We start from the raw sequence: 27263 nt of genomic DNA on the forward strand, positions 1-27263 counted from the left end.
TACGCACCTGAATAGAACATGCTGTGATTTGATTTGTACGTGTATTTGGCATTGTATTTACGTGTATTTAGCGGCACAATTAAAATGTCTATTGGATATTGGTACTGTATATTACACATGCAAAAACTGCACATGTAATACGCAGTAGCACATGCTTATGTGAGACTGGCCGCCGGCCCCATTGAAGACAATGGGCGATATTACAAAAAGCAAAGGAGATGCTCTGATTTTTTTTTTTATCGCAGGAGTGAAAACATCGCAAATGAGAATGAAACCATTGAAAATCATTGGTCTCATAATCATGTGTTTTTACTCACTCGCATCGTGAGAAAAATCGCACAATTTTCTTGCCAGTGTGAAGGAGCCGTTACTGTGAGAGGGTCTCTGAGGGGCACGATTACTGTGTTGGGACTGGCTTCGCATAAGAGGGATGCCACTTACAAAATTAAAATCCTGCAGCTCACAGAGCAGTGACATTATGAAGGCCTCTTCTATAAGCGCAGTCACACTATGGGATCCCACACTGCAAGATCAATTGATAATGCAGCAGCAGCAGTATTTCTCAGTGTATGTGAGCAGTATTCGGAGTCTCTACATCCTACAGCTCCTGGCATCTTGGCCCTGGATTCAAGCGGTCGCTGCTAATGGGAGCTGGAGGTGGAGAAGAGTGGAGCTGAGGATGTGAGGAGGCAGCCGCCAGCTGATTGGATGACATCTGACATCATTCAGCTGATGAGGAGAGAAGAAGCTAAGGGTGCGGCAGCTGCTTCATGCCAGATCCATCCTGAAGGTGAGAGGAGTCATGTGTGTATGATCAGTGTGTGTGATCAGTGTGTGTGTACGATCAGTATGTGTGTCCAGTGTATGTGTGATCAGTGTTTGTGTGATCAGTATGTGTGATTAGTGACCCTGCATGTGGGCAGTATCTGTACGAATAGTGTTTTTGTGAGTGCCGTCAAAGGCTCCGTGTGATGAGTGTATGTGTGATCCATGTCTGTGATTACTGTGTGAGATCAGGGTGTATGTGATGACATATTATGATTTGCACAACCAGGGGATGGGAGATGATGTGCATGTAAGGAAGGGCTGTGGGTTAATTTACAACTTTGCTTCCCTCTATGGGTATCCAGGAAGGTAATACAAACATATAATCCATGATTCAGTCTGCCCTATGAAGGATACACTTCCATCCTCCTAAGGGGCGATCAGACTTGACCAACATGTCTAACAAGACTGCGATACATTTACAGAAGCGCTGACGTTAAAGAAATTATCTAAACCTTTTTTGAAGCCATCATCTGTTATTGCTGTGATTGCTGCATCTCTTCACCGCAGCTTAGGGATCATTCACATGAGCGTATGCGTATTTCAGTTGCGTAAATACACAACAAATTTACGTGACTGACATACGCACATACCCTGTGAATGGCGGAGTTCCCACAAGGATGCTCCCATTGATTTCAATGGGCAATTGACTTTAATATGGCCATTACGCACTAAAGTAGGGCAAGCTGCATGGTTTTTTTTACGCGCCCGAAATACGCGCATGTGAAGAAATCCAAAGAAATCAATGGCCATTATTCACTGAGCAATACACACCGTTCTTACGCTCCTGTGAACGAGCCCTTGGGGCTCACTCATAGGGATATATAAGGGCTACATATTATGGGACATATATTGCGCCAGTCATACATGCATATTACGCACATGAAAAAAACGCAGCATGTCCTATTTTCGTGCGAATTACGCACATTATAGGCTATAGGGGTTTAAAATATGCAGCTTGTATGCGTACTACACACATATTTAACTGTAAATAGCGTATAAGCGCTTGAAAAATATGCATGTAATATACAGCCCCACACGCCCGTGAGCCCTTACAGTAAAGGACCAACTCTTGAGGTGACTACTTCACAGATTCACTACCTGAACAGTAAAAAGCAGCTTGTGAGGCGACTTCTCCACAGGCTCACGGCTTTGGAGGGGATGTTACTTAGATCATCAAATCTGACGTGTGCCACTTTTTATAATAACTGTGGATTGTTTTTAATTATCCAAGTGATTGAGGCTTTTTTTGTGACACACTGGACTTTAAGTTACTGGTTAGAGATGAGCAAGCGTACTCGCTAAGGCAAATTACTCAAGCTAGTATTGCCATTTTCGAGTACATGCCCGTTCGGGGGCCGGCGTGGGTGAGCGGTGCGTTGCGGGAGTGAGCATGGGGGACCAGGCGAGAGAGAGAGAGATATCAATCTCCCCCCGTTCCTCCCCGCTCTCCTCCGCCGGCTCCCCGAATCTTTTGGCACGAGCGGGCATGTACTCAAAAATGGAAATACTTACTCGAGTAATTTGCCTTAGCGAGTCCGCTCGCTCATCTCTATTACTGGTCAATTTTGGTTGATATATTTTGGTTTTCTTTATTTTAAAATAATCAAAAAAAAAAAAATTACAATTTTCAAACTTAGAAATTTTTTTGATTCTAAGATTGAGGCCTCTTTCACACGGGCTACAAAATCTTGCGATTTTCTCGCACTGCGACAATGCTACAACTCGCATGTATATGAAGCCCATGCTTTCCTATGGGTTCCTTCACATTTGCGATGTTTTGTAGCATGCAACATTGCAAGTCAAAACCTTGTGGGTTTTGCGATATGCACGCGACTTGCGAGGTTTTGTAGCCCATGTTTCCCTATGGAGCCTTCCTCTCTGTTGCATCGTTAAACTAAGCCCTAACTGCATAGAAAAAAATAATAATAATGTATCACCTAAGAGGCTCTGTCATCTCCAGCATGGATTGGAGAATCAAAATCCCTGCCTCTAACGGCTCGCTGTGATTGGTTCATGAGCGCCGTGGCTCAGCCAATCAGAGCCAGTGCTCCATGAACCAATCACAGCCATTGGTGTTTTTATTGGCACTATTTTAAAGTACAGACAACTTTTGGATTGCTTTGTATTGTGTATTCAGGAGCTGTACAAATAAAACCACAACTCAAACATTTTTTCATACGCCTATCACCATGCAATAAAAATGACACGTTAACCTTCTATTCTGTGGGTCTGTATGATTACAGTAATACCAAATAGATATTACCACTTTGTGCAATAAAAGCATTCTTCATAGAAAACTTTTTTCTTTTATTACCATATGCATAGAGGCATAACTTTTTTATTTCTTCATCTACGGAGTTGTATGGGGGCTTGATTTTTGCCGGATGAGTTGGCGTGTTGATTGATACAATTTTGGAGTGTTTGAGATTTTTTTAACCTTTTATTTTGTTTTGGGGTGGAGCACTAATCAAACAGTAATTCTGTCTTTTTTTAATTTTACAATGTTTACCATGGGATATAAATGACATGTGGGTCTATGCAATTATGGTAATACCCAATTTATACCTTTGCACAAAAACACATTCTATATTTTGCGTGACCATATTCTGGGTCAGGAAGGTTTTTCCTTAGGGACAGCACCATATTATTGGATACAAAACACTTTAATTCTTCCAACTATGAAGGTGTGTGGTTTTTTGTGGGCGGAGCTTACACTATCATTAGTACTATACTGGGGTACAGAGGACATATTTTTACGCCGATCTCAGTTATGTATAATTGACACATTCACCTTATTCTGTGTCCTCAGTAAGATTATGGCAATGTTAAATGTATATGTATTTTTTGAATGTTACTGCTTTTGCATAATAAAAGCATTTTTTAACAGAAATTCTTACATAGCTTTTTTTCTATGATATGCACCAAGCAGGATAGATATACACAATAACTTTCTAGCATAGGTTGTTATGCATTTGGCAATACTAGTCATGTAGGAGTTTCTTGTATTTTTCCCATGGTAATTTGTGTTTTATTGGAAAAATGGTGATTATTTTTAATTAGAAAGCATTTTCTAAACTACATTTATTTGTCTCACAAGAGAACTTGAAGATGCGATTGTTTGATTGCTTAGATAATACACTGCACTACCTATGTACTGCAGTGTATTATCTCAAACTGTATTACTATTAGTGGAGAAAGTGACCACCATACATGGCAAACCCAAAGGCCACTGTTTATCCCCCAGCTTCCAACGCAACCATTGGCAGAACCCAGTCCGATTATGCAAATGCCAACGGGATGAAGGAAGGAGCCCCTAGATGCCTAGATGTCTGCATTGATAGTGACATCCTTGGGATCGTGGCTGTCAGCTACAGCTGTGATCCCGATCTTTACTGCGGTCTCCACTTCTGAGCCCCCCCCCCTTAAGCCATAGCAGAGCAGTTCATGGGCCACAGACACAATGGACAGGAGGGTAACCATTGACTTCCATGGGAGAGTGCTCTAGACATGCTCTATGATCAGTGCAGAGAGCATTGTGCAGGGAAGGGGTTAGCTGTGACCATCTCCTTTTGTGAATGGTAGATCCTGCATTATCTATATGCAGGTGTTACTTTTCATTGTACTCCTACTTGTGATGATAAGATGACCACTGAAAGATTAGGTTTTGCTACAGAACAGGAAGTGTAAAGCTCATTAGGCTTTGTGACCAATGTGCAGAATTTTAGGATTTTTTAACCCCTTAATTACATGGCCTATTTTGAGCTTAAGGACCAAGCCTTATTTTTCAAATCTGACATCTGTCACTTTCTGTGCTAATAACTTTTGAATGCTTTTACTTATCAAGGTGATTCTGAGATTGTTTTTTCGTGACATATTGTACTTTATGTTAGTGTAAAAATTTCATCAATAAGTTTTGTCCTTATTAGGAAAAAAAATCCAAATTTACTGAAAATTTGGAAAAATTCACAATTTTCAAACTTTGAATTGTTTTCTTTGTAAGATAGAAAGTCAAACACCACAACATAGTTATTAATTAACATTTCCCATAGGCCTACTTTACACAGCAATCATTTTTTAAGTGTTATTTTACTTTTTGCAGACTCCACAAAGTATATAAATTTAGCAGTAATTTTTCACATTTACTAGCAAATTTCAAAATCTTAATTTTTTAAGGACCAATGCAGTTCAGACATAGTTTTGCCGAGCCTGTATATCAGAATCCCCCATGAATTGCCCCATTTTAAAATCAGCACCCTTCAAAGTATTCAAAATGGCATTTAGAAAGTTTATTAACCCTTTAGATGTTTTACAGGAATTAAAGGAAAGTGCATCAAAAATTAGAACAGTTCCTTTTTTCTACTGATTTTCAATATAAAACCTTTTTTTTATATAAAACAGTAGGAGTTAGCAAAGAAACAAAACTTGGAATGTATTACCCAGATTCCGCAGTTTTTAGAAATGCCCCATATGTGGACGTAGCCTGTTGTATGGGCACATGGTAGGTCTCAGAAGGAAAGGAGCGCTTCTTGTCTTTTTGAATGCAGATTTGGCAGGAATAATTTTCAGACCCCATGTAGTGTTTGCAGTGCCCCTGAGGTAGCAGTACATTTGAAACCCCCAATAACTGACCCCATTTTGGAAACTACACCCCTCAGGGAATTTATTAAGGGGTGTAGTGAGCGGTTTGAACCCACAGATGTTTGAGGAATTTTTTTTAACAGTTTGAGTTCAATACGAAAAAATCCAATTTTTCACATAATGTTTAGCTTTAGGCCCAGATTTTCATTTTTCACCAGTGGCAGAAGGAAAAACGTACCCCATGATGCGTTACCCAGTTGCTCTCGAACACGGAAATGCCCCATATGTGGACGTAGCATGTTGTATGGGCACATGGCAGGACTCAGAAGGATAGGAGCGCTTCTTGGCTTTTTGAATGCAGATTTTGCTGGAATAATTTTTAGACCCCATGTAGTGTTTACAGTGCCCCTGAGGTACCAGTGCATTTGAAACCCCCAACAACTGACCCCATTTTGGAAACTAGACCCCTCAGGGAATTTTTTAAGGGGTGTAGTGAGCGGTTTGAACCCACAGGTATTTGAGGAATTTTTTTAACAGTTTGAGTTCAATACAAAAAAATCACATTTTTCACATAATGTTCAGCTTTAGGCCCAGATTAATATTTTTTACCAGTGGCAGAAGGAAAAAACGTACCCCATGATGCGTTACCCAGTTGCTCTCGAACACGGAAATGCCCCATATGTGGACGTAGCCTGTTGTATGGGCACATGGCAGGACTCAGAAGGATAGGAGCGCTTCTTGGCTTTTTGAATGCAGATTTTGCTGGAATAATTTTCAGACCCCATGTAGTGTTTGCAGTGCCCCTGAGGTACCAGTGCATTTGAAACCCCCAACAACTGACCCCATTTTGGAAACTACACCCCTCAGGGAATTTTTTAAGGGGTGTAGTGAGCGGTTTGAACCCACAGGTATTTGAGGAATTTTTTTTAACAATTTGAGTTGAGAACAAAAAATTCACATTTTTCCAATAATGTTCAGCTTTAGGCCCAGATTTTCATTTTTCACCAGGGGCAGAAGGAGAAAACATAGTCCATAATGCATTACCCAATTACTCTCGAGCACGGAAATGCCCCATATGTGGATGTAAACTGTTATTTGGGCACATGGCAGGGCTCAGAAAGAAAGGAGCGCTTTTTTTGAATGCAGATTTTGCTGGAATAATTTTCAGACCCCATGTAGTGTTTGCAGTGCCCCTGAGGTACCAGTGCATTTGAGACCCCCAACAACTGACCCCATTTTGGAAACTACACCCCTCAGGGAATTTTTTAAGGGGTGTAGTGAGCGGTTTGAACCCACAGGTATTTGAGGAATTTTTTTTAACAATTTGAGTTGAGAACGAAAAATTCACATTTTTCCAATAATGCTCAGTTTAGGCCCAGATTTTTATTTTTTACCAGGGGCAGAAGGAGAAAACGTAACCCATGATGTTACCCAACAGGGAAATGCCCCATATGTGAATCTAAACTGTTTTTAGGGCGCAGGGCTCAGAAGGGAAGGACTTAGCATGTGGCTTTATGTACAAGCTGTGCGAAGTACATCAGGGTAAAACGTCAGGGCAATAAAAAAATTAAAATTTCAGGGACGTGTGGTAGATCTTAAAACACTCATTTATACAGAGGCCGGGTTGTGTGGGGCACGTTTCACACTGGTATCTGGTGTCTTTTCTTATCCCCTGTTTGTAGCACACTCTGCACCTCTTTTGGGGCCTTCCCTTCGTCGCAGTGGAGGGAATTTCACTGAGAAAATGCTGCCCTGGTACAATTCTTGTGGCCTCCCTTCCAGAAGTACTGGGCCTCTCCCCCACCTCCTGGTCCCCAAATATTAGGTCCTTGATAACTTCCTCTTGAAATTCAAGGAATGTCCCCCTGTGGCCTGCACCTCGGAACAGCACGTAGGCATTATACAGTGCCATCTGTACGAGGTGCACGGCCAGTTTTTTGTACCACACCCGTGTTTTCCGCATGGCTCTATAGGGCTCCAGTACCTGGTCTGATAGATCGACCCCTCCCATGTACTTATTATAGTCGAGGACGCAGTCTGGTTTGGGGGTCTCTGCACTGGTACCTCGTACTGGGCAGGGGGTACTGCTGTGGCCGTGTATTGTCGTCAACATAAGGACATCCCTCTTGTCCTTATATTTAACGCACAATACATTGTCGCTGCATTGGGCCCGGCTCTCACCCCTTCTGAGCAGTTGCCCAAGCAGCGTCTTAGGGAGGCTTTTTTGATTTTTCCGAACAGTGCCACATGCCACTGTTCCTCTGGAAGCGAGGCACTGAAACAGGGGGACACTGGTATAAAAGTTATCCAGGTACAGATGGTAACCCTGGTCTAATAGTGGGTGCACCAGTTCCCACACTATTTTCCCTGTTACTCCCAGCACGGGGGGGCATTCTGGGGGCTCAATTTTAGTGTCCTTCCCCTCGTAAATACGGAACTTGTGGGTGTACCCTGATGTACTTTCGCACAGCTTGTACAACTTCACACCATACCGTGCCCGCTTACTGGGCAGGTACTGGCGGAATTTTAGCCTCCCCTTGAAGTGTACCAGGGACTCGTCTACTGCAATGTTTATCTGTGGGGCATACGCCTGGGCAAACTTGGCGTTAAAATGGTCTATTACGGGCCTGATCTTATACAACCGATCGTAATTGGGGTGATCGCTGGGGGGGCACAGCTGGTTGTCATTGTAGTGCAGAAATTTTAAAATACACTCAAAGCGCGTCCTCGACATCGCCATGCGGAACATTGGGGTGTGGTACAAAATATCGGTAGACCAGTACGCCCTGATTGTTGGCTTCTTTATTAGCCCCATGGTTAGTATAAGCCCCCAAAATTTTTTTTATCTCTGGTGCATCCACAGGGGTCCACTTATCGGGTCTGGCATAGCTGGAGGTGGGATTTTCTTCTATAAAATTCTGGGTGTACAAATTCGTCTGGGTAACAATATGGGCAATGAACTCTTCAGAAAAAAAAAACTTGAAGAAGTCCTTCCCTCTGAGCCCTTCCGTGTCAAATTGAATCCCTGGGTTCCCAATAAAATCAGGGATCTGGGGTCTGTAATCTTCCGGGGTACTCCAGTGAGCATCTGATGCATTGGGGTCAGTGGCGGTCCTTGGACGCCTTCTCGGGGGTGCAGGGAGCTCAGACTCGCTGGATGAGGATGAGGATGGAGTCGTCGGAGAATGCCAAAAAAGTGGGGTCGTCATCACCACTACCTGAGTCCGAGTCTGATGCAATGATTGCATACAGTTCCTCTGAAGTGTACCTCCTGCGGGCCATATTTATATAAAATGGGGCACACAGGGAAAAAGTTTTATTAGATGGGACACTGCGGGATGGGGTGACCACGGGACCCTGGTCGGAAAGAACGCGGAAACTTATGTGGTGTATTCACGTAAGTGTTTTTTTTGTTTTTATTTTTTTACACAGACGAATACACTGACACAACACGGACTAACGACACACTACACACTAGACGGACTAACGACACGCTACACTAACTAATGACGGGTGACGGGACAGGTAACGAAATGGGAACAACAGGAACTTTTTTTTTTTTTTTTTTTTTTTTTACACAGACGAATACACTGACAGTACACGGACTAACGACACGCTACACACTAGACGGACTAACGACACGCTACACTAACTAATAACGGGTGACGGGACAGGTAACGAAATGGGAACAACAGGAACTTTTTTTTAATTTATTTATTTATTTATTTTTTACACCAAGGGATACACTGACTACACGCTGCGCTACACTACACTGCTGATCGCACGCTACAGCTCACTCACTACACTTCTGATCACACACTACAGATCCCTCACTCACTACACTACACTGCACTTCTGATCACTCACTCCACTCTGCTACACTACACTGCCTGATCAATCACTCACTACACTCACTACACTGCCTGATCAATCACTCACTACACTCACTACACTACACCACACTGATCACTAACACTCACTCCACTACACCACACTGATGACTAACTCCTCACCACTACACTGATCACTAACTCCACTCTGCTCCACTACACTCCACTACACTCCACTACACTCCACTCCCTGCCTAATCTACACACTAATCGCTCTTTTTTATCACAGTAGGTGCTCTATCTACAAGCACCGGATGCTTGCACATGGAGCCCCTACTGTAAACAGCGCGAAGTCCGCTGCTGCGCTGTGATTGGTCAGGGAGTTTTACCCTGACCAATCACAGCGATCGTGGGGGAGGGACCGCTCTGATTGGTCCCCAGCCCGGACGCAGCACTTGTCTGCTGACTATGTCAGCAGACATCACTGCTGTGTCGCCGCGATTGTCACCGCGGCGACACTTTAATGGCATGACGTACCAGGTACGTCATGTTGCGGGAAGTATCCCGCTACCATGACGTACCAGGTACGTCCAGGAGCGGGAAGGGGTTAAAGTATAGTTTGTGACATTTAAAAATAATAATTAAAAAATCACTATAAAGTCTTAAGAAATATGTTCAGTATCAAACTTTGAATTGTACAATAGGTCATTTTCTGATGACTCATTCCCTTTAATTTTCCCTCATAACCAAGAGCCTCCATGTTCCTTAGTTTTGTTGATGTTCTTTGTACCTTTCCAAATCCATGGCATCCTTTCTATGAACTGGTGCTTTGGGACATAGAGGTGAAACCTGCTCTATGACATTCATATGCCCTAATAAGGAATATGAACATATGAACAGGGGTGCCATCTTGGCACAACCTAATTAGGCCTAATCTAAAAGTACACCCAGATCTTCTTTGCTTCTTGCCCTTCTAGACAGAGAGTCTTTTTTGGCCCCCCAACTATTTGGAGCTTAAATGAAGATAAAGGGGTCAACTATCAATCTTCATGCAAGAAATCACATTTCAGGTCTTTTCTTTCGAGGGGTTCTCCAAAGTTTTGTTAAAACTTTATATTTCAAAGCAGACATCGAAACTTCAAGCCAAACAAGATTCTGGGTCATTAAATCTCAATAAGGAATTTTTTTTTCCAGCAAAAAACAAGGCCTATGACACCAGTCTAGATATACCCACAGTAGGTGCAGGACTGACCACTCTTCTTGGCATGGGAAAACACCTCAGAAAACTTCTCAATACCCAGTAACATTAACTTATATAAACAAGCATCTGAAGAAAGAGAGGTTTAAGATGGACATAAGATCAGTACTGTTCATTCTTCAAAAGAATGATTTCATGGCAAAAATTGATGTAGCAGATGCATACTTCCACAATTTAATTCTGACAGCACACAGAATATCTCAGGATAGCCACTAGACCCAAACATCGTATACACTATCTTCAGTTCATGTGTCTTCTCTTTGGCCTCCCCTCCAAGGATGCTGTATTCTCAATAATTGCGGTCATTCTTACAGCTTCACTCATGATGAAGGAGCTATTTACTGATGCTGAAGGGGATACTGCTACATCTAGACAATTTGATAAAAGCTTCATCAGAATCCCTTCTGCTGTCTCACCTATAGGTCACCCTCAATATCTTACAGAAACATGGGTTCATTGTAAACTTTCAAAAGTCTCACCTCCAACCTTCTCAGGAAATACATTTAAGCTTCATCCTGAACTCTCACCACATAGACGTGACTCCTCCGTCAGAAGATTGTATCAGAAAAAATAATCACTTTGATTCCACAGAATTGACCTACAGTGACAACTGCAATGAAAGTCCTAAGGTATCTTACCTCCTTAGCAGATGCAGTGCTGTATGCCAGAGTCCATTTTTGAGTTCCCCAGAACATTGGGTCAATGGGACAAGGCTCATACCTCTCTGGACAACAAGATTACATACAAAAGCAGACTGGCTGAACCACAATCCTGTTGTACCTAGGAAATAGAATCAAAATCAGGCAGTCTTCCATCAGATCCAACAGAAGATGGGATACCCTCAATTGGATTTCTGTGCAATCAGAGTGAATGCCAAGCTTCAGAGATTCTGCTCTCCAAGTTGTCACAATCACCTCACAACCCTACACAATCTCCCAATTCTTTGGGACAACGTCTCCGCATATGAGTTCCCACCGATACCCATAATTTTGAGAACATCAGGGAGAAGAAGGTGAAGGCTATTGTAATTCTTCCCTTTTGGCCCCAGCCGGACTGACTCACGCTCACATTTCTTCTTTTGAAAAACAGATTTTGGAAGCTGCCAAAGTGTAAGGATCTACTGTCTCAGAATGGGATGTGGCATACGGATCCGGACAGACACCACTTGACAGCATGGAGTATGAACTAAAATCTTCTAAATCAAGTTTACTCAGAACAGGTTGTAAAAACCCTGTCAGCATTCAGAAGACCCAGCACCAGCAAGACATGTGCTAGAATATGGAAGATTTTCCAACACTGTGTCTCATATAGGACAGTTTCCATTAATTCTTTTCTGCATTTTCTTCAGGAAGGCCTGTAAAAAGACTTTAAAGAGGTTGTTCTAGGTTAGAAAAACAGGGCTTCTTTCTTTCAAACATAGCACTACTTTTGTCTATATGTTTGTGTGTGGTATTGCAGCTTGGCTCATTTGAAGTGGATGGGAGCTGTGCTGCAATACCAGACACAACCCATGGAGAAGGGTGGTGCTGTGTTTGGAAGAAAGCATCTATGTTTTTCTAACCCTGGACAACCCTTTTAAGCTAAATACTCTGAAGGTGAGGTGCATTTCTTTGCAAACAACTCAAATCTGAAGAATAAGTTTTCTCAGCATCCTTTAAATCAAGGGGTTCTTCAGAGCAGTGAAAAATTTGCCTACTGTCCATCATCCTGTTCCATCATGGGATCTCTCCTTAGTAGTGAAATACTTGTCCAAACCCCCTTTGAGCCACTTCTTGATGCCCATTTAGTCTCTAGTGGAAAACACTTTCTTGTGGCAATATCTGTCAGAAGAATGATTTATAGTCACTTTGATGCAGAGAATAATCTCATCTCAGAATTCTTCAGGACTGTTTGGTTCTCTAAACGATGCCGGGATTTCTTCCAAAAACTACCACCATTTGCAGACTTGAATTACGAAATAGTTATCCTAGCCTTTCCACAGCTAGACCCTGAAGCTACAAGTTCTGACCTACCTTTTCTTGATTGTAACAGATCTTTTCTCACCTCCAGTGGCATGCCAACTTCAGAAAGGAATACCATTTGTTTTTTTCAGTTCCAGGGCAAAAGGAAAGATCTTAACCCTTTGCAATCCAATTTTGGATTTAGGGTTTCCTAGAAAGTTTTCTCTTTCTGCCATTAACAATTGCACCACCTGCTGGCTAGAGCCAGTACTGCGGTATTGGACATGCTGGAGAGGCCTCCGACAACAGAACGGCCAGTAATATACAGTAAGAATACCCTGCTGGACGTCTTCTGACATCGGAAGCTGTATAGCCTTCACTCAGAATGTCTTCAGACGTCAGACAGTGGATTGGAAAAGGGTTAAAGCAAGTAAAGACTTACTCTCCAGCTGGCTAAAAAAATACAATTTCCTACAGGTACTGTCAAGATGGTCTTCAAAAACCTCTGAAAATGAGAGCACGTTCAACTCGATCTACTTCAGCTTCTTTGGCCAAATCAAACTAGACATCTGGGTCAAATCAGTAGTGCCGCCATGTGGGCAAATCTCTCTACCTTCGTTAAACATTACAGGCTTGGTGTCATGGAGAGCTCAACCTTCTGTAAAGGGGTGTTACACAAAGCTGCTCCTCCCTAATTCCTCCTTCCTTTTTTCTACTGTTACTCAGGGCCCATTGTGTTGTGCTGCTGTAGGACACCCAAGAAAGATTAAAATTGACTTACCTGAAACTTTCATTTTCTAGAGTCTGTAGGCAGCACATCTATTCCCACCCAATAAATGTATTTCTTTTTTTGCTATAAATTATCTCATTGGTCTTTGTTCAGCGCACCCATATAGCACCTTAATGGAAACTAATTATCATAACTATTCCTAATTGTTTCTTCTGATTCTATCTAGGAAAAACTACTTTATCCTGCTGTGTTGGGCTGCCGAAGGACTTCAGGTGATGAAAATTTAAGGTAAGCAAATTTTAAATCTATGTCAATCATACTGTATAGTGAATGACATAAAAAATACAGAACTGCCGTTTTGTTGTTCATTCCCCCCTCCCCCAAAAAATAGATATAAAAAGTGACCAGAAAAAAAGTCATACACCGCTCTAAAAATGTTACCAATAAAAACTACGGCATGTCCTACACATAAAAATCTCTCACAGGGTTCAGTCAATGGAAAAACAAAAACATTTTGCCTCTCAAAATATGGCAACACAAAAAATAGCTTTTAAAAAAAGTGATTCTATTGAGAAAATGTAGAAGAACATTAAAATATAATCAATTTGGTATCGCCATAGTTGTATTGACCTGCAGAATAAAGGGAACATGTTATTTATACCACATGGCAAATGCCATAAAAAAACAATAATAATTCTAGAATTGCTGTTTTTTTGTGCATTCCAACACCCAAAAAACTATTAAATAAAAACTAATCAAGAAGTTGTATGAAGTCCAAAATGGAACCAATGAAAACTACAGAAAGATAATTGCTGTAATTATGTAACCTGCTGAATAAATGTAATATGTCACTTATGCCACACAATAAATTCTGTAATAAATAAATAGCATAATTGTGTTTTTTAGCGATTTCTCCTCGGCAATAAATGTTAATCAACAAGTTTTATATGTATCCTAAAATGCTGACATGAAAAACTGCCCTCATATGGCTGCATCAGTTATAACTAGAGATGAGCGAGCGTACTCGGAAAAGCACTACTCGCTCGAGTAATTTGCTTTATCCGAGTATCGCTGTGCTCGTCCCTGAAGATTCGGGTGCCGGCACGGAGCGGGGAGCTGCAGGGGAGAGCGGGGAGGAACGGAGGGGAGATCTTTCTCTCCCTCTCTCCCGCCCGCTCTCCCCTTCTCCCCGCTACGACTCACCTGTCAGCCGCAGCGGCACCCGAATCTTCAGGGACGAGCACAGCGATACTCGGATAAAGCAAATTACTCGAGCGAGTAGTGCTTTTCCGAGTACGCTCGCTCATCTCTAGAACTTATAACATAAAAAGCTATGACTTCTGGAAGATGAGGATGAAAAAATCCCCACATCCTGAAGGCCACAATAGGCTGCATCATTAAAGAAGTATTGGGTGCAACTCATCTGCTCCGAGAGCTTGTTCAGATACTTGACTTCACTTAGCTTGGGCAATATCTTTATTCAGCCAATTAAAAGGGTTGTGCCAAGAAGTAATGTTTCCCTATCCATAGGCTACAATCCAGAGAATGGGGGGTACCAAAGGGCCCTATATAAATGGAGTGGAGGATGCTCATTTATAGATTCAAAACATTTTGGGGGATTTGGTTATATTTCTTTGGCATCTGCCTTTAATTTAGTATTTTGGCCAATTTTCTTTTTACAAATGTTATTTAGATGGTCCGTGCCATTTCAACAAACTTTATATAAATCAACAGTGCAAGCAAATAAAGGAAACTGTAATATATTTAAGAGAAAAATTCAACTTGTTTGTTTCTTTTTGCCTCTACCTCCAAAACGGTTCACTAAATATGCTGAAATCCATATTGTTCTCCCAGTATGAGGATCTGAAGACAATATTTTGCAATATAATTACCCAAAGTTGATTTAAAGTACTCAAATCTACTGTTCTGGACTAGAGATGAGCGAGTATACTCGCTAAGGCACTACTCGCTCAAGTAATGTGCCTTAGCTGAGTATCTCCCCGCTCGTCCAGAAAGATTCGGGGGCTGGCACGGGGCGGGGAGCTGCAGGGGAGAGCAGGGAGGAATGGAGGGGAGATCTCTCTCTCCCTCTCTCCCGCCCACTCTCCCCTGCTCCCCGCCGCAACTCACCTGTCAGCTGCGGCGGCCCCCGAATCTTTAGGGACGAGCAGGGAGATACTCGGCTAAGGCACATTACTCGAGCGAGTATACTCGCTCATCCCTATTCTGGACACTACACAGGGGTCAGAGCAGCGCCTTCCACTCAACCCTGGCACTGACAGTTGGCGCTGCCTGGAAAACCACTTTAATGTCCTTTGGTTCTACGCCTTGGGGCAGTGGTGTATAGCCTATTTTATTTCTTTTCGGACAATTGAAGCCAGATACTGAAAAATATTTTTATTCTGTTGTTTTTACTTTCTAATAAGATAAAAGTAGGTTTTTTTAACATTTTATTTCATGTATATGATTTTGGGTGAGCCATTGAACTTCTGTTAACCGCATTCTGAGATATGGTTTATGACTAGAGATGAGCGAGTATACTCGCTAAAGGCAATTGCTCAAGCGAGCATTGCCTTTAGCGAGTACTTGCCCGCTCGAGACTGAAGGTTCGGGTGCCGGCGGCGGGCAGGGAGCTGCGGGGGAGAGCGGGGAGGAACGGAGGGGAGATCTCTCTCTCTCCCTCTCTTCCCCCCCCCCCCGCTTCCTCCAGCTGACAGCCACTACTCACCGCTCCCCCGCGCCGGCACCCGAATCTTCAGTCTCGAGCGGGCAGGTACTCGCTAAAGGCAATGCTCGCCCGAGCAATTGCCTTTAGCGAGTATACTTGCTCATCCCTATTTATGACCCTTTACTAACATATCTATTAGAAAATAAAGGGGTAGATGTGTTAGAGGGGAGGTCAGGCTGTATTTATGCCTTGTTTTTCCTCTGTATATTTAGTTTAAAAACTCCATCATCCCTGCAAGAATGATTGTCTTGAGCACAGCAGATGCCCCTCTAGTAAGGTTCAGCTCCTCTTCAAAGTTGTCTGCATCTTAATCAGTCCATAATTCTAGGAATTCAAACCCTTCTCCCGTGGGCTGCATTCCCACGAACGTATATTGGCTCGGTTTTCACGACGAGCCGATATACGTCGTCCTCATGTGCGGGGTGTGGAAGGATGGAAGAGCCAGGAGCAGGAACTCAGCTCCCGCCCCCCTCTCTGCCTCCTCTCTGCCCCTCTGCACTATTTGCAATGAAAGGAGGCGGGACAGGGGCTGGGCTAAGTTCTGTGAATTAGCCCCGCCCCTGTTCTGCCTCTCCCCATTGCAAATAGTGCAGAGAGGCAGAGAGGAGGCAGAGAGGGGGGCGGGAGCTCAGTTCCTGCTCCTGGCTCTTCCATCCTCCCCCCCCCCTGCTTATGAGGACGACGTATATCGGCTCGGCGTGAAAACCGAGCCGATATACGTTCGTGGGAATGTAGCCTTAGCGCGCCTTCACACTGGCGACGTGAGAGTGAGTGAAAACACAGAATTATGAAACCAATGATTTTCAATGGTTTCCTTCATATTTGTGATGTTTTCACTCATGCAAAGAGAAAAAAAATCAGTGGGTGTCAAAGAGTTGTTATAGCAGCCCCCAAGGCATTCAACTTAGTACAACTATTACACCCTGCCAGGGATAGCACTGACAACACAGTATATTGCAATACAGCAGTATTGCAGTGTTACTATACAAGCAATCAAACAATTACATAGTAAAGTCTCCTTTTGGGCATAAAAAAATTCTTTTTTTAAATTCAGCATGGTGAACAGTGCTCATGTGATCATACACAGTACACTCACTGATTTAGGCTTCATTCACACGAATGTATATTGGCCGCGCTTTATATGCTGCACATCTGATGCATTGGTTTACAATGCATCAGTTCAGATGGGCGTATTCCTGTGGTGTAAAAACGGATGGACAAGATATCACATACGGTGCGCATTCCGGTTGGGTGTTTTTACGCTGGCCAGAAAAGATAGTTCAATAACAATCGGGCGGAATATGGCAGCGGCTCCCATAGACTCCTATGGGAGCTGCCAGAAACAGGAGATGGGAGGGAGTTAAGCAGCGTGTCTGCTCTCACACCCTTACCTCCTCCTCTCCACCCCTTGCTGGCTATTTGCAATGGGAGGGAGCGGGATGGGGCAGGAGCTAGTTGCTAAGCTCCTGCATCGGTCCCATTGCTGGCAGCTGACAAGGGGCAGGAGCATAGCACACTAGCTCCCACCCCTTCTCCTTGCCGAGAGTCAGCGAGGGGGCAGACAGGGGGAGGCAGTTTAGCAGAGCTAAACTGTCTGTCCTCCGCCTGACAGTAACCTAGACTCGGCGTAAACTCGCTGGACCTGGGCCGTCTGAACACGCGCACAAAACGGGAGATGCAGCCATGACTTAGTCATGGCTGTCTCTCGTTCACACGATTTTCAGTCACGCTGCGCCCGACTTAAAATCGCCTACACTCGTGTGAAAGAGCCCTTAGTGTGAAAGATCAGTCTGTGTATATTGTATGTGATATGACACTTTACGGAAAACTCATGTGCATGCACCCTAATAGTTTTAGACTGTTTTGGAGGGGGTTTACCCTTCATCAGTGTGCAGTAGGTTGTTGGCTTGGCTGGAGGTTATAAATTTCCAAGGGGAAGGCACATGCATGGCCTTCTAAGTCTCCTTATACCTACTAGGTGCTGTCCCTAAGAGAGACTATACCCCTCTTTAACCACATGTATATGCCTCTCACCCAGCAACCTACTGCATACAGATGAGGGGCAAAACCCCCCAAACAGTTTTTCCGGACATAGTTAACTTTTCCTTCTGCAGAAAACTCAGGCTTTGGCTTATATTCCCAGTCTTGTTACAAGGCCTGTTAAAAATTCTGACATTAACTTGCAGGAATGCTGCCATCTAATAGGTGGCGCTATAGAAGCATTATTCCATCATAGATGCAAGTAGGACTGAGCAGAACGTGAAGACTAAAAAAAAAGAGGAATCCGTGAAGGAGCAAGCCTGGGAGGGAAGAGAGGACACTGATCCGGAGATCAGCGGTGACTTCCACAGTGGTGAGACTGTAGTAATGGTGAGACTGTAGTAAAGCAGTAATAATGGCTTTGTCATCCTTTCCAGACTGGTAGATTCAATGACTTTGTTCTGCATCTGTGGTTGAATCGCTTTAGAACATATGCTGCTTTCTGAGACGTTCTAGCCTGCTTCATCTTGCCAGACAGGTTCTATTTAAATATGGAGAATAAACAGGTCTGCAAGTAATCATGGCTGGGTGCGGCTAGTGAAACTGAACCCAGGTGGCAGATGAATCTGGTTGATTGGGTAGCTAGGGGGAAAATTACTTTCACATAGGCTTGGGGAGGGCTGGACAGAATTTATTATGTAATAAATAATCATCATTTAAAAGCAGCGTTTTTGTAACTCCTTGAATTATCTTTGTTTAATATTAAACGTTTTATGATATGAAGCCTTCAAGTGTGACAAATATACAAAAATAGAAGAAATATCTATTTTCACAGCACTGTATGCATCTCTGACTAAGTTTTGGGAATTAGCTCCGCCCCCGTCCCACCTCTTCTCATTAAAAATAGTGCAGGGGGGTGGAGAGGAGGCAGAGAGGGGGTGGGAGCTCAGAGCACTGCTCCTGGCTCTTCCAGCCTCCTCCCCCTGCAGAGAGAGACGCCGTATATCAGCTGGGCGTGAAAACCCAGCCGATATACGGTCATCTGAACCCAGCCTTATAGGCAGGTGCAGTAGAAATGGTGCATTGTGTCTGTTGTGTTTAAATCACCTGCATATCAGGTGTTGTCAATGTCAGGTGCTCTATTATATCTGCATATACCAACTAAACCATTTCTGCTGCACTATATTTCTTGAAGCCGTAGCTGCTGCACCCGTGGAACGGTTTGTACTGCTCAGGCATTTGCAGTCTGGAATGATAACACTGGCATCTACCTCCATGTGTATATCTGACTAGCAAAGCAGGGGTGTAACTATAGGGGATGCAGGGGATGTGATTGCACCCGGGCCCAGGAGCCTTAGGGGGCCCATAAGACCTCAGTTCTCCACATAGGGAGTCCAGTACTATGAATAAAGTATTATCGTTGGGGGCCCTGTTACAGGTTTTGCATTAGGGCCCAGGAGCTTCCAGTTACGCCTCAGTAGTAAAGGAGATGCTAAGCCTGCTGCACCTGCATAAAACATGCTCACAGGTGTCTCTTGCATCAGTATATGTTCACTAGATCATTTCTGTACTTCATGACCTGCTACATCGGCTGCACCCGTTTATAAAATGCTAAATCTGTTTGTTTTGTGTCGTATACAAATCCACAGTTCTGGTCCAATTTCAGTGAAATTTTGCATGAGCGTTCTTCAGCACGGGGCAATGAATACTGGTGGAATTTAAAGTCCAAAACTCACCCACTTTCACTGTAATTTTTGTTGCCCATAGGAACCAATCACAGTGCAGCTTTAAAGGGGTTGTCTCGCGGCAAACATCAAAATTTTACATTAGCCCATTCCTCCTGTCACCCCCCTGGCATAAAATAGCAATTTAAAGCGGTTTTTAAACCGCTTGCTACTCACCGATCTGACGAAATATGAAGTTAGAAAAATCTTCTGCCTAAGATGGCCGCCGGTCCTTTCCCAGGGATGCTCTGCGGTTTTCTCCCATGGTGCACCGCGGGTCTTCTCCCATGGTGCACCATGGGCTCTGTGCGGTCCATTGCCGATTCCAGCCTCCTGATTGGCTGGAATCGGCACACGTGACGGGGCGGAGCTACGATGACGACGCGGTGACCAGCTCTCCGGCACGAGCGGCCCCATTCACCAGGCAGAAGCACGGACTGCGCAAGCGCGTCTAAAAACGCCAGAAGACATCAGAATTAGACGGGGACGCTAGCAACGGAGCAGGTAAGTGAATAACTTCTGTATGGCTCATATTTAATGCACGATGTACATTACAAAGTGCATTAATATGGCCATACAGAAGTGCTGAACCCCACTTGCTGCCGCGGGACAACCCCTTTAATGTCTTATACTACTGAGGTAAAATGAAAGCTGCGCTGTGATTGGTTGCTATTTCTTATACTGCTGAGGTAAAATGAAAGCTGCGCTGTGATTGGTTGCTATGGGCAACACAGATTTTTTTTTGGACAGTTTTCATGAGAGTGCGGTGCTGGGCTTATTTTTGTGGCTCACTTTGTAAATTCCAGGACTGCTAGTCATAAAACCGCTGTACAACGCAGGGTATATCGCCTAGTGTCCACTAAACCATTTCTGCTGGCCGTGTATCTCTGAGCAGAGTATGAACCATCCTAAAAACTGTACATGGACTCTGGAAACCTGCTAAAACCTGTCTTGTTAGACAAGACAGACAAAAGCCACACCTGCGTATAGCCACTGAATCATTATTGATATACTGTATATAAATATTTCCAGACTATGAAAGCCTTATTCTTTTAACAATGTTTGTCTTTGCGCTTCTGCAGGGTTCCCGGACCTTCTTCAGTTCATTGCATTCTGGGGGGCAATGAGCAGTGACCGTGATCTGTGTTGTCAATATCGCATTGGCTTCACCGGTGTCACCGAGCAAACGTCAAATTCAAAAGTCCCGTTCAATCGCGATTACCTGGTGGATGCGGCAAAACAGCTGCACGTGGCACAAGAGCGAGATGCCAATGAGGAATATGAAGCAGCGTTCAGTCACTACAAGCACGGGGTGGAGCTGCTCCTGAGCGGGGTGACAGGTCTGGGGCTCTGTTTTTCCTCCCAAGTTCTCTTAGAGATCCTTTTACTCCTTTCCTACAGTTTGAACCCAACCACCATTCCTCCTCTCATTCTTCTTTTCCCTACTAGTTGACCCAAGCAGAGAGAGGCGCGATGCTGTGAAACGCAAGATCTCACAGTACTTAAAAAGAGCTGAAGAAATCTTCAACTGCCACCTGCAACGGCCTCTGGGAAATGGGACTGGTGCAGCAGAGGTGAGGACGTAGTGTTGAGAGGAAAGGTGTGTGAGAGATGTGTATGGGTGTGCAAGTAGGGGGTTCATACATTATAACCATCTTAGGATAAAAGGAGGACCTCAAAATAGGTTTGTATCCCGCTACCGCCTCACCTAAAGCTATACGATGACTGACCTGACGTCATGTGACCTTGTTGTTGTTCCTTCCGGGTTTGGTCCATTCACTACTCTACATTTTTTTTATGTTCCAGGGTTACAGCAGCCTCAGATTCCGACCAATCCGAGTCCTGAGTGCCGCCGTAGAGAACCTAAAAAGCTGCCGCGTCCTGGAGATTATTGATAAGGTACGTGTAGGAACACGATGCAGCGCTCTGCTAGCCGATTCCGTACGCTGTCCATTCTCATGCTTCTTTCTCTTGGACTATTTAGGTGCAGCTGGTGTATGATTCATCCTCAGGAACAAAGTTTATTCTTAAGGTGCGTGACTCCCATCATCCACAGAAGTCTTACGCAGAATCAGGGTACCGATTTCTATGAGCTGCAGTTCTGGCTTACGACTGTAGAGGCTTTACGGAGAAGTGCAGAGACAAGTAATTGTTTGTACCTGGACCCGTGACTGAGGGACTCCCCTCGCTGCCGCAGGGAACATCACAAATGCAAAAATAGCTGTAGCGTTTTGACTTTTGTTAAACTGTAAGTGCTCCTGTGCTTACAATGCTCCGAAATTTAAAAAAAGAGGTTTGTTTCTTTATTCATGTCAATGGGGCAGACACACAGCATTCTGCAACAAACTTGCCATGTGTAATCGTATCCAAGAAGTAAATGTTACAGGTACCTCCTACCTCGTGTAAGCAGAGCAAATGCTTCTAACCTTCCCGTAAAAGGTGAGGAAGACATGAACGTTACAAAGAAAAAAAAAAGTCAGGCAGAGCCATTCAGAAAGGCGCACATAGTGCCTGCTGATATCAAACATGCAGAAGCATGTAGTCGTTTTGGATTATGTTTGACTGATCTATCAAGAACAGCTCAATATCTACTCTACCACCTCTGCGCACATTACTTTTTATAACATATTAAGTAACATTTCTTTAATCCAGTATTTTATGAACAGGAAATTCCGCTAATCCAACATAAGAAAAACAAATTATAATGCCAGAGTAGAGGAAACATGCCCGGAGGTCCAGCATATCACTTCGCAGTTTATAGTGCTTCAAATCTCAGCTTTAGGCTGGATTCAGACGAACGTATAATTGGCTGGGTTTTCACACCCAGCCGATATATGTCGTCTCTCTCTGCAGGGGGGAGGCTGGAAGAGCCAGGAGCAGTGCTCTGAGCTCCCGCCCCCTCTCTGCCTCCTCTCCGCCCCTCTGCACTATTTGCAATGAGGAGAGGCAGGGTGGGGCTAATTCTCTGAACTTAGCCCCGCCCTTGTCCCACCTCCTTTCATTGCAAATAGTGCAAAGGGGCAGAGAGAGGGTGGAGAGGGAGTGGGAGCTCAATTCCTACTCCTGGCTCTTCCATCCACCCCCCCCCCCCCGCAGATGAGGAAGATGAGGACATCGTATATCGGCTTGCCGTGAAAACCCAGCCAATATACGTTCGTCTGAATCCACCCTTAGCTTGAAACCTGTTGCTGAAACACCAACACTGCCGTCAGCACAAGCGTCACCAATAATGGCACATGTGCATCAAACGACAGCTATAGACTCAGTCGCCAGCAGTGTCCAGCACTGGGAGTCCGCAAGGATGTATGGAAATACCTGTTACATTTAGTGTTTCAGAAAAGAGGGATTTACGCATTATTGGTCTTGATTCCACAACAGCAACCCTAGAGAGGAGCTCCTGCCGCTGCACAGAAAACCTAAAAAAGATAAAAAGCGGAACACACCTCTGCACACTTTAGTGTTTGAAAATAGAAATGGTGCAGGGGTTGGATAAAGAAAAAACATTACTGATAAGAGTTTTACAAACTTAGAATGATTTCTCTGCCCATGTGACAGATCTTGTGGAATAGGCTCCAAAAAGTGGAGGGGACTGGTCCTGACTTATGTATGCTAGGGCATATGGCCAGTCTGATCCATCTACTGGCAGCAGCCACATTTTTCCTGCCCTGAAAATGAACAAGGCAGTTCTTGGATTTCCTCCAATTGCTGTTGGTAGCAATTTACTGGATGAGGAGTCTCCCAAAGCCAGGCAATAAAAAAAATCCCTCTGTAGGTATTTTAGGATTGTTACAGAAAAAAGACACAAGAATCTAAAATTCTTTGCAAGTCAGGTCTGATTCTGGGTCGAAAGATATTCTCCAAGATGGTGATGTGAGAACAAAACGCTCAAAGGGCCTGAATCTCACTAAATCGGTGGCAGATGTAACGACAGCCAACAAAAAGGACATTTTAAGAGATCGAAAGTTGAGGAACTTAAAAGGGAAGACCAGTTATGGTTGGGGAGAAGGTTTAAATCCCATGGGGAGGGGAACAGATCTTTTCTGAGGGTTGAGTCTACTGGAAGCTCTAATGTATCTCTTAATGCATGGGGTGTATAGCAAATTTAAAGTCGAAAATGGAGCTGAGGGTTGACATTTGCACCCTAAAACGTACTTTGTTTTAGATTGCCAAGGCCAGCCTGAAGGAAGCCCATAATTAAAGGAACATTGGGTTCTTTCAGTGGATCTTGCAACTTGTCTAGAAAATTAAAAAAAGGCTTTCAGAGATGCTTCATACTTTTTCCTACTACACTAGACTGTGGAAACGACCGATTCAGACAGACCCTGCTTTTCTCTGAATCAACCACTCATTTTCTAGGCCCTGGTATAGCAAATTGTTTTTTACTGGAAGGCTCCACAATTGACCCCTGACAAGCCTAGCAGCAGGCACCTGTCCGCAGGGACTGTGTGCATCCTACCAACTGTGCCCTGACTCTGGCCACTTTGCCTTCTTTGCAGTCTCTGATGAAGTCAGGGCGTTGTGGCCGTGGAGCAGTCACCGTTATCCCACAGAACGTTCCCTACATGGTACAGCTACAGAAGTTTTACGTTGGGGAAGATTCTCTGTATCTCCAGCTGCAGAATGTTCCAGGTAAGCCATTTTGTAACAAGCTTTTCCACATCAATTGCCAATGTGTTTTGCATCTTCTCTGCTTTATTCCTGCAGGAGGACGTCTGTGGGGACATCTCAGGAAATACCAGGCTCAGGTTACCAACTCCAGTGACCCCACTGTGACACAAGCACACAGTACCATCAGCCACCTGAGCCAATCACGTAACTCATTCCAGGGCGTGACAGAGTCACAGGTCAGGCTTTGGGGTGCTCAGCTCATATTGGCGCTGGACACTCTTCACCAGGAAGGGGTTCTGTGCAAAGATCTAAATCCCCGCAATGTGCTACTGGGAGACAAAGGTGAGATAATGCTCCAGGAATCAGATCTTCCACCAAGGTGTCCTCCAGGCAGGAATGATGTGGGGGGTAATGTTGCTTCTGTGTATTCTAGGTGAAGTGCTCTTGACGTACTTTGGGCAGTGGAGAGAGGTTGACCATGTCTGTTGCCCTGAGGCTGCAGAGCAGCTGTACGTGGCACCGGGTAAGTTCATATTATATGTTAGAATTTACAGCTCTTGTATATGGGGTCCCAGAGCATGTCCTCCCTTTGTTTTGCAGAAGTCCTGGGGGTGGCTGCAGTAGATGAGGCCTGTGACTGGTGGAGCCTAGGAGTGCTCCTCTATGAGCTGATGGTTGGACAGGTGAGAAGGTGGCGCTCTCTCTCTCTCTCCAGTGTGTAGCTGCTTGGTAAGAATGGCTGACTTTTTGCCTTTGCAGCCTCTCTACAAGACCCTGATGTTGGGAGTTGGCAGTCAGATGGAGATTCCATTCCCAGAACAGCTCAGTGCAGACGCGACATCTCTGTTGAGAGCGGTGAGTACAGTCTGCTGCAGGAGAGGAATTCTACACAAATTGAGGCCACAATCTGCCCCAATATGACACCCTCAAGGTCACTGCACTAACCAGTTGGACGACACCTACAGGGGGTCTCTGTAGCAGGCGACAGTGCAGCCTAAGGCCGCCTGCACACAAACAGATTTTTGCAGCAGAATCCGCACCGTGGATCTACAGCAAATACCGTTCATAGCATGCTATGAAAAAACGCTTTTTCCTGCACACTTGAGGAGACCAATCGCGGAAGCTGTCCGACCTGCAGCCCATCTGCAATTGACATTACGGACAGGTCGCGAATTCCGCGCCCTCGCCTAGCGACAGTGCAGGAAAGATAAACTTTTTTCTTTTTTGTGTGCTACACATGTCCGACAGCAGCTCACCGCAACCATCCGCAGTACACAGGGGAAAAAAAAAAAGAGAAAGTTGGGTACGCAGAGTCGCCGGCTTAGGTCAGGGCTGGATTCCGCCGTGGGTAACCACATGTGGAATCAGGCTCTGCCAACTGACTTGTGTATATGGACGGCAGACAAGTGATTTACAAGAGAAAGATCCCATCTCTGTAGTGTACAGTCTAGACTGTATCACAGAGATCGATCTGTGGTATTCCTCCATGATGCAGCACTATGCCCTACACATCAGTGCCAGGCAGTTCCCATTAGGCCCTTCTGTCTGAGATCATGGTGCGTGGGGAAGGATCTCCATAACAGCTCCCCCTCCTGTCATTTAGGGCCGGGGTTCCCTATGTACTGTGTTTACTTTCCTATAGATGTGGGGTTTTTGCTGACCGTTCCCTGGATGCCTTACTGTGTGATGTATTAGCCTGACAGATGGCACAGTTGTTCCATAAGCTTGTCCTGTTTTTATTTCAGCTGCTCAGTTATGATCCTGAAAAGCGTCTCGGCTCTGGCCCTGGGGGAGTACAAAGGATTAAGTTCCACCCTTTCTTCAAGGACATCCAGTGGAACAAGCTGCTATGAAGAACTGAAATCATCTAGCTGAGGAGCACGTAACTGCATGTAGTCACACACAATGAGCAGCAAATAATGCACAAAACCGCTACAGTATGTAAAAGGAAACTGATGTCAAAGCCAGTTCCAAGGCTGTCATAGTTATATCTTAGCTGATTATCAGGTTGTCACTGATATGCTGGCGCCTGATCAATAAAGAACAAAATTCTGATTGGTCTGTGTGTTAGTGGCAGGTGTTAAAAGAATTGGTGCTTGTATGGCCTCCTGCACACAACCAAGTCTGATCCCGCAGCAGGATCCGGCCCTGTGACCCCACTTACACTGTCCGGGTTCTTCCTTATCTGTACTGTGGGAGCACCGGTGTACATGCGCAGTACAGAGAAAGCTGTGCCGTCGCTAGGCATTGAAGCAGACCATTTGACCCTTCTGCAGTGCTCACTGCTGAAGGGCCGCAGGACGGAAAACCGCGGTGCGGGATAACAAGCGGAATGCAGCATGCTGCGTTTTTCCTGCTCGTGTGCAGGAAGTAGCAGTTCTCCATAGGAGGTCATGTGGTATCTTGCTGTGGATATAGCTGAGGGATTTCACTCATTACATAGAAATGAATGAAATCCACTGTGAAATTTTTGCAAAAAAACCCCCCAGATCATATTGCAAATATGCAAATTCCACAACAACCCGAATCTACTGCCAAATTTGTCTGCTGTTAATAAATGGGGTTTGTTAAACGCGGTGTGTGAAAGTGGCCTAAGGATATATGCAAAACACCTGACACCAGGATTATGGAAGCCTTTGCACTTGACAGCAGCGGACCACAAATACCCCATTATTTAAGTCCCCTGTTAAGTTCTCTGTTCCTGGTAACCGAAATTTAAAATGAAAAGCAGTCACCTATCACCAGCAGCCACACAAGCACCCCATTCGCGTCCTGTCTCATGTAGCTATTAGTGTGGATGGCGAATTATCTCCAGGACAACACTGACTAAGAGAGATCAGACTGCAGGGCATATGATCATCAGAATTTTCACTCAAAAATCCAGAAAAAAAGGTTCCAGCATAAAGATAGCACATACTGGGGAAAATAGCTAAAGTGGATATAACACCCCCTTCCCTTCCAAATGTTCGATGTTTGTCAACATAACATCTGGAGTTCATGTGCAGACACCAATGCAGAACAGAGGGATTCTGTGAAACACACTTAGGGCCCAACACTCC

At 44.4% G+C, this 27263-nt stretch overlaps 1 protein-coding gene across 2 annotated transcripts; it reads left to right on the forward strand.

Annotated features, from left to right (window-relative positions):
* Positions 1-696: 696 nt before the first annotated feature.
* On the forward strand, positions 697-26259 carry RPS6KL1 (ribosomal protein S6 kinase like 1). Of its 2 annotated transcripts, none has more exons than XM_066607673.1 (13): positions 697-790; positions 13391-13452; positions 18079-18262; positions 20679-20936; positions 21046-21170; positions 21403-21495; positions 21581-21628; positions 24093-24225; positions 24301-24546; positions 24638-24727; positions 24805-24887; positions 24964-25059; positions 25950-26259. In XM_066607673.1, exons 4-13 carry the CDS (start codon positions 20720-20722, stop codon positions 26055-26057), a joined length of 1239 nt encoding a protein of 412 aa, XP_066463770.1. In that variant the 5' UTR covers positions 697-790; positions 13391-13452; positions 18079-18262; positions 20679-20719; the 3' UTR covers positions 26058-26259. The 2 variants fall into 2 exon arrangements, with proteins under 2 accessions (XP_066463770.1, XP_066463769.1); XM_066607672.1 differs by having other exon boundaries at positions 18079-18245.
* The last annotated feature ends 1004 nt before the right edge of the window (positions 26260-27263 follow it).

This window comes from Eleutherodactylus coqui, chromosome 6 (assembly GCF_035609145.1).
Source record: "Eleutherodactylus coqui strain aEleCoq1 chromosome 6, aEleCoq1.hap1, whole genome shotgun sequence".
Lineage (NCBI taxonomy): Eukaryota > Metazoa > Chordata > Amphibia > Anura > Eleutherodactylidae > Eleutherodactylus > Eleutherodactylus coqui.